Genomic DNA, 12,723 nt, shown 5'->3' with positions numbered 1-12,723 from the left:
CTGCAACAAACTCTATTATGGAGTGGGCATTTCCGACAAAAGTCCTCGTTTTTGCCCTAGCAGCCAATTCCTTGTCTTCTCCACTTGCACTCATTTTGGACTCCTTTGACTTCATCATGCTCTTATGCCAGGCAACCCCCCTCCCGCCCAGACTCAGTTTTCTTTTGTGAGTTGTTTTCTCCCATTGGGTTGTAAGCTTCTTGAAGGAAGCAAGCGTCTTTCTTTTTAGTGTTTGTATCCCCAGCAATTAGCATAGTGCCTGGTCTAAGTAGGCAATTGATAAATGTTTATCGACTATAAATTACTTGTTTTGTTGATACAATTCCAGAACAGAAATTCTCTTCACTGATTCTCTCGTTTTTTAAAGAATGAATTGATGGTTAATACAAGGAAAGAAAATTAACTGTTATTCTTTGGACAGAAGGAAGATTCCAACAGATATGTGAATAATAAGGTCTCTCATTAGTACTATGCCATACTTCCTTGCTAGGCTTGTGATGTTTCCCAAACTACTTCCCTATTTCCTTTTTCTGTCCAGGTGGTCTATAGAATAGAGGGGCAGCTAGGTGGCATAGTAGATAGAGCACTGGCCTTGGAGTCAGCATCAGACACTTGACTCTTACTAGCTGTGTGACTTTAGGTAAGTCACTTCACCCTGATTGCCTCACATCCAGGGCCATCTCCAGTCATCCTGATTCATATCTGGACACTGGACCCAGATGACTCTGGAGAAGAAAGTGAGACTGATGACTTAGAACAGCACTCCCCACCCCATTCAAATCCAAGTCACGTGCTTATCATGGCATCACCTCCCTGATGTTGTGATCTTCTTCAAAAATGAAGAACCAAGAAAATTACTACAGAATAGTCTGAAGCCAAGATTCCCTGTTCCTTCATATATTGACCTTCACCCATGCTTCTCCCCTCAGTTTTCTGGTTTTCCTCATGAATGTATCCTTTTTTGTTTTTATTTTTGCAAGGCAATGGAGTTAAGTGACTTGTGCAAGATCACACTGCTACTAGTAAGTATTAAGAGTCTGAGGTCAACTTTGTACTCAGGTCCTCCTGACTCCAGGGCCAGTGCTCTATCTATTGCATCACTTAACTGTCCCCATGAATGTACATGTTCTTTTTTAAAATTGTATTTATGAGGGCATTTAGGTGGCACAGTGGATAGAGCATCAGCCCTGGAATCAGAAGGACCTGAGTTCAAATTGCCTCAGACACTTAATAACTGCTAAGGCAATGGGGTTAAGTGACTTGCCCAAGGTCACACAACTAGGCAATATTAAGTGTCTGAAGCCAAATTTGAACTCAGGTCCTTCTGACTCCAGGGCCGGTACTCTATCCATTGTACCACCTCATTGCCCCCGAATATATACATTCTTAACTGTGGATGCTAATCCAAGCCCTGTTTCCTTTACCTTTTGAATAAGACAATGTCCTTTGAATGAGGCAAATCTTGTTTCTTTTAAATAAAGAACTGTATTCTCATCTTTGGGTTCATTCCATCAAGTGCCAGTGATAGTCCAGGGCGTAGAGTGCAAATGTGCCTCTTTCTGTTAGCTCTGGATCCTTGGCTGTTTTCCAGACTGTGCCTCTGTGTTCAGATGGATCTTTCTCAAATTTTTATTTCCTTTTCATTTCTAGTCATTTCCACTGCTCATCTTCCTGCATTGCAGTTGCTTTGTGTGGTATCTACCTAGGTGAATATGGAAGTTTTCTCCCTCCCCCTCCCTTATCAGCTGAAAGTTCTTTGGATTCCATTTTCATCATTCTTTTCATTTTCAATTTGAAATAAGCTCAGTTCTCTACTACAGTTCCTCATAGGTAAATAACTGTGAATGGATTTGCTTTTAGCTGAGAATCTTCTATCAAGCCTTAAGCACATTTGTATTTTAAGTATGAACAATTTCATACCAAGTTGTCCATCTATCCTTTGGACTCAAAACTGGTCACTGCATTTAATGAGTTTACTCAATGCCTTTTTCAAGTTCTTTCCATGTGTGTCACAATAGGAACTATGTGTCTGTTCTGCTTTATTCACTTTTTTTCCAAACATCTTCCTAAGTTTCTCTGAATTTCTTATGGTCATCCTTTTTCCTTTTTCTTTTGTTTTTTGTTCTTTTTGCAAGGCAATGGGGTTAAGTGACTTGCCCAAGGTCACACAGCTAGGTCATTATGAAGTGTCTGAGGCCAGATTTGAATTCAAGCACTCCTGACTCCAGGGCCGGTGCTCTATCACTGCACCACCTGGATGTCCCTACCTTTTCGTAATAAATATTCTTTTACATTCAGAAATCACAATTTGCCTAACCATTTGTCTCCCAATTACTGGCATGCCCACTTGCTTTTCAGGTTGTTCGAGTACAAAATGTTTTGGTTTATCTAGTTGATCAACAAACATTTGCTGTGTCTGTGTGGCAGAGCCTCCTGACCGGGCCTTATTTTCTACTGGGAGGACGCCCTGTTCACGGATAAGTGAATTCAGGAGATAGAAAAAGTCAAAATGAAGTTTTGGGGGGGAATCAGGAAAGATCTCCTGAAGGAAGTGGCAAGTCCCTTGAGACTGGAAGGGAGGTGTGGGTTTCAAGAGGCAATGGTGAGGAGTGAGCTCATCCTAAACCTGAGTGAAGGAAATAGGAGACAACGTTATGAATGAAGAGCACAAAGCCTTTTTTAACTGGACTCTCAAGTCTGTGGGAGAGCAAGAACCAAAGTGCAAAAACTTTAAACATCATATGAGTTTGTGGTTTGTTTTGGTTTGGTTTTTGCAAGGCAAATGGGATTAAGTGACCTGCCCAAGGCCACACAGCTAGGTGATTATTAAGTGTCTGAGACCAGATTTAAACCCAGGTACTCCTGACTCCAGGGCAGGTGCTTTATCCACTGCACCACCTAGCTGCCCTTGAGTTTGTGTTTAATCTTAGAGCAAAGGAGACTTCCTGAACAGAGGAGTGGCATGGTCAGTCCTGTGCTCGATGGGTAATGGATACAGAGAGGTTATTTAGGAGGCCATTGCTGTAGTCCAGACAAGAAAGGACAAAATGGAGCATGGAGATATTGTGGAGTGAGGGGTGCAGATGGAAGAGACGCCAAAGAAAGAGCAGCAACATGGAAACGAATTGAATATGAGAGAAGATGACTTGTGGCTTTGATTCAAAAAGAGATTAAGGAGGAGATGTGGGCTAAAGAGGGGAAAAATTGATTTTAATTTTGAGATGCCCGAGTGAAGATCATTGTATCAGATTCAGAGCTGGAAGTGACTGGAGAGTTCCCTGAATCCAGTCCCCCATTTTATACAGGTTGCCAGAACCTCAGTGTACCAAGTCATGTCAATAAACAATTATTAAGCCAGGTTTCAGTAAGTACTGGGGTTATGTAACTAGGAAGTGTGAGGGGCAAGATTTGAACTCAAGTCTTCTTGACTCCAGGCTTACTACTCTACTGAAAGATGGGCATCCATTAGGAGAGTTGGAAATGGAGCTTGGAGGAGAGCAGAATATGTAGATTTGGGAGTTATCTGCATAGAGATAATAGTCGGATCCATTGGAAGTTGATGAAATCACCAAGAGAGATACAATGGAAAAGAGCAAAGTGGGTTGGACATAGTTGATGATCCTGCAAAGAAAAAAAGAGAATTGGTCAGAAAACGAGGATGAAAAATAACAGCTTTATTATAAAAACCAAGGAGAAAAGTTTTCCAAGATGGAGTGACCAAGAAGGTCAAAAATTTTTTGGCCCTCAGCAAAATAATAAATGTTCAAAGCATATAAAAAGACATTTTCTAAGGAACAAATCCAAGCTATCAACTGACATGTGAAAACAAAAATGGTCCAAATCACTAAAAGTTAGAGCTGAAAAATTAAAGCTGAGCTTCCACTTCACCTACCAAATCATCAAATGTGACCAAAAAAAGAATGACAAAAGTTGAAAAGGATATGGGAAAAGGTATTAATACATCATTACTGAAATTGTGAATTGATTCAGTCATTCTAGAAAACAAATTGAGACAGCAAGCCATCAATTATTTAACTGTGCATACCATTGACACAGAACATACCTCCAAAAAGATCTATCTATATGTACATAAGTTATATGTATATGATTATTTATTACAATCTCTTTTTTTTTTGCAAGGCAAACAGGGTTAAGTGACTTGCCCAAGGCCACGCAGCTAGGTAATTATCAAGTGTCTGAGGACGGATTTGAACCCAGGACCTCCTGACTCCAGGGCCATTGCTCTATCTACTGCGCCACCTAGCTGCCCCTACAGTCTTTTTTCCTATGGAGGCAAATAACTAGAAACTTAAGTGGGGTTTGATGGGAAGGGAAGTTGTCCATAAGCTCATGTCTTTACAGGTTTTTCTGAAATCTGCCAGCTCATCATTTCTTATAGAACAATAGTATTCTGGGGCGGCTAGGTGGCATAGTGGATAAAGCACCGGCCCTGGAGTCAGGAGTACCTGGGTTCAAATCCGGTCTCAGACTCTTAATAATTAGCTAGCTGCGTGGCCTTGGGCAAGCCACTTAACCACGTTTGCCTTGCAAAAAAAACCTTAAAAAAAAAAAAGAACAATAGTATTCCACAACTTGTTCAGTCATTTCTCAACTGATGGGAATCGCCTCAATTTCCAATTCTTTTACACCACAAAAAGAGCTGCCATGAATACTTTTCTGTTTTTATGGTGTCTTTTAGGATACAGAACTGATATTTGTGTTGCTGATCAAAGAATATGCACAGTTGTATAGCCCAGCCTTTCAGCCATAGTTCAAAATTGTTCTCCAGAATGGTTGAATCAGTTCACAACTCCACCAACAATGCATTAGTGTTCCAGTTTCCCACATCCCCTCCAGCACTTATCATTTTCTGTTTCTGTCATATTAGGCAACCTTATAGGTGTAAGGTGGTACCTCAGAGTTGTTTTAATTTGCATTTTATTTCATTATGATTTAGAGAAATTTTTCATGATTATAGATCATTTAAATTTCTTCACCTGAAAACTGCCTGTTAATATCCCTTGAGTATTTTTCAACTGAGGAATGACTTTTATTATTATAAATTTGACTCCATTTTCAATATATTTGAGAAATGAGGCCTTTATCAGAAACTGGTTATAAAATTTTTCCCTTCATGCCTCACAGAATTATTAGCTCCCATTTGTCAAATTCTAATTTTTAAAGAAATTTTCTTGTTAGCATTTGTATCTCCTTTTCCATTTGGCCAACTTTACTTTTAAAGGAGTTATTTTCTTCAGTGCATTTTTTCCCCATTTGGTCAATCCTATTTCTTAAGGAGTTGTTTTTTTCAATCAATTTCAATCAATGATTCTTTTTCCAAGCTATTTTTTTTCACAATTCTCCTACATAATTCTCATGTCTTTACCCAAATTTTCTTCTCTCTTGATTTTTAAAATCCTTTTTAACTATTTTAAGAAGACTTATTGGACTTGAGAACAATTCTTATTCCCTTTGAACTTCACATTTTTCCAGTCTCCTGTTTGTTCATGTTTTGATCTTCCCTATTGCCATAGTAGCTTTCTATGGTTAGGGGTTTTTTAAAATTCATTTTTAAAAATTCAGTTATACTTCTATGGCACAGGGGGCACTGTCCAAAGCTTCCTGTGCTAGAGACCAGGAGTCTGGTCAATGGTTTTCTGCACTGAGACTTCAGGGGCTGCCAGCTTGCTCACTGTACTGGGTTGTACTATCCTTTTACCTGCATGAGACAGACTTTTCCTAAAGACCTTCTAAGATACCTTGAGCTGGAAATTTTACCCCATATTTTTGTGGGTTCTATCACACCATAATCTGGTAAGAAACTTGATTTAACATTATTTCCAAGGGAAAGTAGGAAAAGCTCAGGCAACTTCCTGGTTTTTCTCCATCATTTTAGCTCCTCCTGCTGATTTGTGCCTATTTATTATAAGCCTTCTGGTTTTTTTTTTTCCTTTCATTGGGGGGAAAGTGGAAAAGACAGAAAACTGATTATTTTGTCTTTAAAAAATGATATTTAATTTTACAAAATTTAAATTCATTGACTCGACTTTGTGAAGTAAAGGATAAAAACTAAGAAAAGGTCATTAGATTTAACACATAACTGATAATTGATGACCTTGGAGAGAACAGTTTCAGGCAAATGGTGAGGTCAGAAGCCAAACTACAAAGTAGTTTGTGAATGATAAGTGGAGGTGAAAAATGAGAATTTTTTTAGGTTTTTGTGAATCATATGAAATTATCTATTTGTGTTGATTCTCTGTATATAGTCTATATAGGCTATAGTCTTCACCAGAGATATTCAAAGCAAAGATCTTCACCACTGACTAGAAAAAAATCTGCAAACTGCATTGATATCATTTGTGCAACAGTTTCTATAATTGCACACATTAAAATTATTTGCTTTGTCCCTGGTGACCTGTCCTACCACCCCCATTGTTGTGAGAGCTGCCTACTCTGTTCTCTACTTTTGTTATCATTTTTTTCTGTTTAAATCATTCATTCATTTGTGGATTTCTGTGATATACAATATAAGCCATTTATTTAAATTTATTTTCTGCTAAGCAGCTCTCCAGATTTCCTAGCAGTTGTTGGAGAATAGGGAGTCCTTTCCCCTAGAAGTTTAGATTTATGGATTGAGTAAACATTGGGCTACTATGTTTCTGCACTTTTTAGTCCTTGCTTGCCAGATCCATCAATGATATAATTTTACAACTTCTCAAACCTTATTAGAAATAGGGGATGAATTCAAACTGGACACTAAATATATTCTTGCAAAAGTTTCTAGTAAGCTCAAAAACTGTAAGATTACTAAGAAAATCAAACTTCCAAGCAAATATGTGTTAGCCTACAATACACAGCTGTGAGTCTGAGGGGATAGCAGAATTGTGGTGAGGTTGTAGGAGCTTCAGACTACCTGAGTTTATGTCTCAGCTCCAAGAAAAGTGTCCTGAATCACAAAGAGTCTGTGCCTTGAACTCTCAGAACTGGTGGTTTATTGTTTAAATATGTCTTATTGCCCCTGTCCTGTCTATCTCCCAAGAGTGATGATGATGTAAGGAAAGCACTATGTAAATAAGAAATTTACTATAATGGATTCTTTCTATAACTACCAAAAGTCACCACTTGACCCTCTGAATTATTTGTAGGAATAATTATTTCAGTCAAGACACGTTCTGAACGACAGCTCTCAAGGATGAAACTGATTAATCATCAACTAGCCACGAAAATTCAGCATCTTGAATTTATCTGCACCGAGAAGGTAAGATAAATGAGAGTATCAAACAACCTCAACAGTAATTACTCTTATGAACATCAGGGATGTTTAGAATATAAAGACAATCTTTGTTTTTGAAACAGGAACAAGAAATCGAAAGACTTAACAAACTATTGAAAGATCATGGACTTCTCGAATAACTGAACCACATAATTTTTGCTTAAACCACATGGAGAGGAAACATCTTGCTTGATGAACTGGCCTCGTGTACATGTTTGTGAAACACCCTGGGTGTCTCCAGGACAATATCTGGAAATGACCTGAAGCCTCTGTTTTACTTATTCTCAGGTTTGATTATGTCCGGATGTTACAAAGTTCCTTCCAAGAGCTGTCTTTTTGCCTTGATGTGATAAGAGAGCTCCCTTGGTAACATGTTTTATAAGCTACTGTTTCTCATTTTTCCAAGTCTAACCTTGCTTGAAAATGAATGCTATAGCAGGATGAGTTTGTTATAAAATTTAATTTTGCCAAATATATACTTTCAAAATTACACATATTTCAGGACTGGATTGCTTAGTTGTGGACACTCTGAAAGACAAAAAAAAAAATAATAAAAAGGTTAATCTTGGGCTCCAGGTCATTTTAGGAAGGTCATTTTATTCATGAGTAAATCAGAAAGACCAAGTTGTCTTACTGCTTGCAACTGAACCCTTGCAGTTTGGGCCCTTCCATGGATGTTGTCCAGGAAACCTCTGTAACAACAGCTGCAAAATACAATCTGAATCTAATTGTATTTATTTATGCCTCTGACATTTTCTGAAACTACCACACAATTAATGTACATGAGAAGATCCTCGGTTTGCCTGAGCCCTCCCACTAGAATCTCTTGCTACAATAGTGATGAACTCCAATAATGCATCTCCATTCTGTAGCATGCCAGGAGTATTCCTGGGCTGGCCTTGAGATAGCACATAGCAATTAGATCACAGACTAGACTGCAATTAAGGGGATATCTGGGGAAGGTGCTTTTCTTTTGCCTTTGTGTTATCCAGCTAACATTTTTGTAAGATGTTTTACTATTTTTGCACTCATTTGCATATGGAAGGAAAGGAAGGACAGCCTGAATTGAACAGCTATGGCTCTTAAAAGAATTTTTATATTAAAGCAGTAGAATGAATTAAGGGGTTGGATTTCCTAGGGAATAAAGGGAAGAAACATTTATGTAGTACTGTGCTTAGCAATTTTAAAATAGTATCTCCTGTGAGGCAGGTGCTATTATTATCTTTATTTTGCTGCTGAGGAAATTGAGGCAAACAGAGATTAAATGACTTGCTCAGAGTTACAGAGTTAATGTCTGAGGCCAGGCTTGAACTTGAGTCCTCACGAGCCCAGACCCAGCATGCTGTCCACCGCACCACCTCTATTTAAGACAAACCTCTAAAAAGATTTGTTCTGAACATATTCCTTCCCACAATCCTGAGGCAATTTACTTCCCCTTTTGCTTTATTTGAAGATGAAGACCAAATGTTGCAGGTTGGGTACAGGACCCTGGCCTGGCTACAGCTTCATTGTAAAGTGAAAGCAGGGAGACAGAAGTTCCAAGATTATCTGGCCCAACACTTAACTATGAAGCATCTTTGACATTTGGACATCCAGGCTTTGCTTAAAGTCCTTCACTGAGGAGGGAGCTAACTACTTTCTGAGACATCCTGAGACATTCCATTTGTGGGTACCTGACTGTAAATGTTAGATAAGTAATTTTATGCTGAGCTAAAATCTGCCTCTACACTCTTCACCCATCTCTCCTAGTTTTGCCCTTTGAAGCCAGAATAAATTGTGTCCTTCTTCTACAAAGCAATCCCTCAGGTATTTAATGACAGCAATCACATCTTTACCTTTCCCTCCAACCTCTCTTCTCCAGTCTTAATGTCCCTACTTCCTTCAATTAATTATAGTAAGGCAGACCTGGTGACCAGAATGCTGGTCTTAAGAGTTGGGAAGATTCATGTTCATGAGTTCAAATTTGGCCTCAGACACTTTAGGTGTGACCCTAGTCAAGTCCTTTAACCTCTTTGCCTCAGTTTCTTCATCTGTAAAATGACCTGGAGAAAGATGGTAAACCACTCCAGTATCTCTGCCAAGGAGATCATAAATGGGGGTCACAAGGTGTCAGACATGAGTGAAATGACCGAACAACAATAATTTAAAATGGTTTCCAGACCCCATTCCAATCTGCTTACAATGTCCTGACCAAGTTTCAATGAGACATTCGTGCACTGTGGCGTGCTAATGTCCCTTCTAAAAGTGGGTACCCAAATTGAGGACAAGCCTTCAAATGTACTTGGGCAAGGCAGAGCCAAGGTTCCCTCCCTGGACTGCATTGGTGTTCAAAGAATACTTGGAGGGTTTTACCCTAATCTGTGATTTCATCCATGAAGGGAACTCAAATAAGGAAACTGCCTCAACTTATACCATTCAGTCCTCACTTTGTCACTTGCTATCTTGGGAAAGAGGTAAAGTGACTGGGCCATGGTCACCAAGCCAAAACCGGGCAGACACTAGAACTCAAACCCTGGTCTTCCTGAATCAGAGGTCAGCTTTGTGTCCTATACCAAACTGCCTAAAGGAAATCTCTGAGCACATTGGAAAGACACAGATAGGAACTGCATAGCATGAGCAGGCACAGGTCAGATCCACTGAAGGAAATGCTGTGAGCTGCTTGGATCTCCTTGCTGGCCAAAATCAAGAAAAGCCCATGGGGAGGTGACAAGGGAAAGCTCAGGTGAAAAGTGTTCTAGGAGAGATCAAAGGGAGAAAGATGTCGAGGAATGTATGGCTCTCAGAGTTATGGGGAATCATCAGCCCAACAGTCACTCAATTCTCAGGGCTAAAAATATTTGACAGCAGCACCAGGATCTCCTTAATTTAGTAACTACTTACGTCATACAAATGGAAAAAAGAAATTGGAGGGCAGCTTGGCATCAATGGTTGGCTTAGCTTTGTAACTTGCTTTTGCAGGTGCAGACACATCAACAAAACTAACCACAGTAGATATCTGTATTGTCCTTTTAAGTTCTAATTCATTCTGTAATAAAAACACTGAGAGTTATACAAGTACCGGATATCCTGCGTGTTAGTTACCAGGGTAACAAAGAAGGGGAAACTTTTCATTCTATTCCTGGATCTCCCCTACCATCCTCCACCCCCAAACCTCACTTGATTGACTCCCAACATGAGTGTGGATGGAAATATAATTTTTAGTTCCTTAAGTAATATTATTAAAATAACATCACTGATAGATAATATGTGTGATTAATAAATCAATAAATAATTTTGAGGACATAAGATGAAAGGTAAAAAAAAAGTTTTTTCAAAGTGTCAATTGCTAAAACATTAGGCGTATTTGCATTCCTTGATGAATTTTCAAAAAATTAAAAACATAATCAATTTTTTAAAGTCTGGAATTATGCAGATTATTAATGTGAATAAAACCTGTTACTATGAATACTTCTTTTCCCCCAAGAAAAATGAATTAAAAAATGCAATTAAACTGTTTTGGAATGCTCAAAAAGGAATAAATACACAGAAACTATTTTCACATCTTGGCAAATAGCCTCTGTAATATTTGCATTCTGGAAATGTGTCATACAACCACCTTTATACAAAGATCAGTCATACATACCTCAGAAAAAGAATAAGAAATCATGTTTGCTTCAACACTGACTATTTTGGCTTGTGGATTCAATAAGGAACCATACTTAGTCCACTTCACTGTTATCTCCAGGGCCACTGGAATCTCACATGACTCCTGGAAAAGGAAAATGCCAATCTTCTATTATTCCATGGAACCATTTTTCCACATCTACTATAATCCAAACTTTAGCTTTTCTTTTTTACTACAATTTCATTTTTAAAATAATGTTCAAAGCAACAGAATAATCATTTCCTAAAAGTTTGAATAAAATGGTTTAATAGGTGCTATTTCTACTTTCAATAATCATTGTATTAAAAATATCTTAACAGATAGGACATTCATTTATAGATACCCTTTACACTTTAAATACTAAACTTTTTTTCTTTTGTCTTTTGATTCACACATTAATTAGATTTGAGAAAGACAACGTTGTACAAAGTGGTCAGTCTCACTCTTTCTTCCAGAATCATCACAGTCCAGTGGCAGTTAGACTCAAGATGACTGGTGATAGCTCAGGATGTAGTGTATGACTTTGGCATCTCAATCAATAAATAATTAGCCTCCTTGCAGTTTAAGGCAATTCACTTAGTTTTCCTGAAGTTTAGCTGCTCTGGTATGGTGCTAAAGACAATAATTGAAGGAGGATCTCGTGAGGGCTGTGCTAGGAGTATTGACAGAAATACAGGGGCCTGTAGAGAATGATATGTGGCATGTGTATCTCCGCTGATATATTTCCAAAGTTATTTTGGATCAGAATTTCCCAAGTAAAGATAGTAAGAGCCTTTCCATGGGAATTCAAGAAGAAGATCACACTACCATCATCAGGATCTTCCTTCTCTCATAGAGAATAAAGGACAGAGAAAAGGGCCGGGAAAAGGACAGCTGAGATCTAGAGACAACTGGGGTCAGGGGCATTCCTAGATGCTGAACTTGGGCAGAAGCAGCTTAGCATACTGGCAGGCTAGCAAGAAGGCCTATTGCAGCTGTGGGAGGAAAAGTCCATACATCCTTGATTCAACTTCTCTGCTTCATGCTTCTAGAAGAAAAATAGCAAAACCCTGAACCTGTGCAATCACGAGAAACTAGCAAAAAGGCAGCCAGATATGGGGTCAAGAATTATGGGCAAGTCCCTCCTTGTTTTTTTTATTTATCCAATTGACCAAAGAAGCCAAGCTGATTCAGGACTAAGCCTCTTGTTTCTTGGAAGAGTGACCTGAACCAACACCATCTCCAAGTGGAAGGCTCAGAGCTCCTGTCTGAGCCAACAACTGCTGTTTTAGCAGCATTCTCCCTCTGCTATAAATAGCCCGAATTGTATAAAACAACTGCACAAGTGTCACTAGCAATATCAGCCTCTTAGGCAGAGATGGAGAACTTGGCTCCAGTAATAGATGCCCACCCACATTGCATACAATTCAGAAAAAGAAGAAAGGTGGGCAGGAAAAGACTCACAGAGAGTCAGAGGGGATAAAAGAGGTAACAGTCCCATGAAGTTAAATGGGATTTTGGATAAAAAGGGTTCAATGTAGGCTGCATCAATAGCCTAAAGATGTTCATATAACTGGTTGCTGACAGGGTATAATGGATACTACAGTGCACTTTAGAATCAGAGGCATCTAAGGTTTAGTAAATCAATAGACATATAGTAAAGGCTTACTCTGGCCAGACTGGGCAAAGAGTGAAAGAAAAACAAGAAAAGTCACTTGCTTTATATATGACTTTATGCATGAGGAAATCATGCTTACTGACCTTATCAACCTCAGTTTTCTCATCTGGAAAAAGATCCCTAAGCTCCAGTTCAATTTTAAATCCTATG

General features: G+C 38.7%; 2 protein-coding genes across 6 annotated transcripts in view; one reads left to right on the top strand and one right to left on the bottom strand.

Annotated features, from left to right (window-relative positions):
• The window catches only part of HVCN1 (hydrogen voltage gated channel 1), a 47,279-nt gene extending 36,140 nt beyond the window's left edge, over positions 1–11,139 (top strand). The window contains exons 6-7 of the mRNA XM_074205664.1: positions 7,146–7,258; positions 7,357–11,139. Of these exons, the coding sequence (XP_074061765.1) occupies positions 7,146–7,258; positions 7,357–7,413 (170 nt within the window). The 3' untranslated portion in view covers positions 7,414–11,139. The remainder of the gene's footprint in view (positions 1–7,145; positions 7,259–7,356) is intronic.
• The window catches only part of TCTN1 (tectonic family member 1), a 48,041-nt gene continuing 38,507 nt past the window's right edge, over positions 3,190–12,723 (bottom strand). For 4 of the 5 annotated variants that reach the window (XM_074205659.1, XM_074205661.1, XM_074205662.1 and 1 more), the window contains exons 13-15: positions 10,896–11,021; positions 10,154–10,298; positions 3,190–3,621 (exon numbers count right to left, since the gene is read on the bottom strand). In XM_074205659.1, the coding sequence (XP_074061760.1) occupies positions 10,155–10,298; positions 10,896–11,021 (270 nt within the window). In that variant the 3' untranslated portion in view covers positions 3,190–3,621; position 10,154. Of the gene's footprint in view, positions 3,622–7,714; positions 7,802–10,153; positions 10,299–10,895; positions 11,022–12,723 lie in introns of those variants that run through there. The other variant, XM_074205660.1, reaches the window with a different exon arrangement.

The sequence above is a fragment of the Macrotis lagotis genome, chromosome X (genome assembly GCF_037893015.1).
Source record: "Macrotis lagotis isolate mMagLag1 chromosome X, bilby.v1.9.chrom.fasta, whole genome shotgun sequence".
In the NCBI taxonomy this organism is placed as follows: Eukaryota; Metazoa; Chordata; class Mammalia; order Peramelemorphia; family Peramelidae; genus Macrotis; species Macrotis lagotis.
This window is presented reverse-complemented; position numbering and strand designations above follow the sequence as displayed.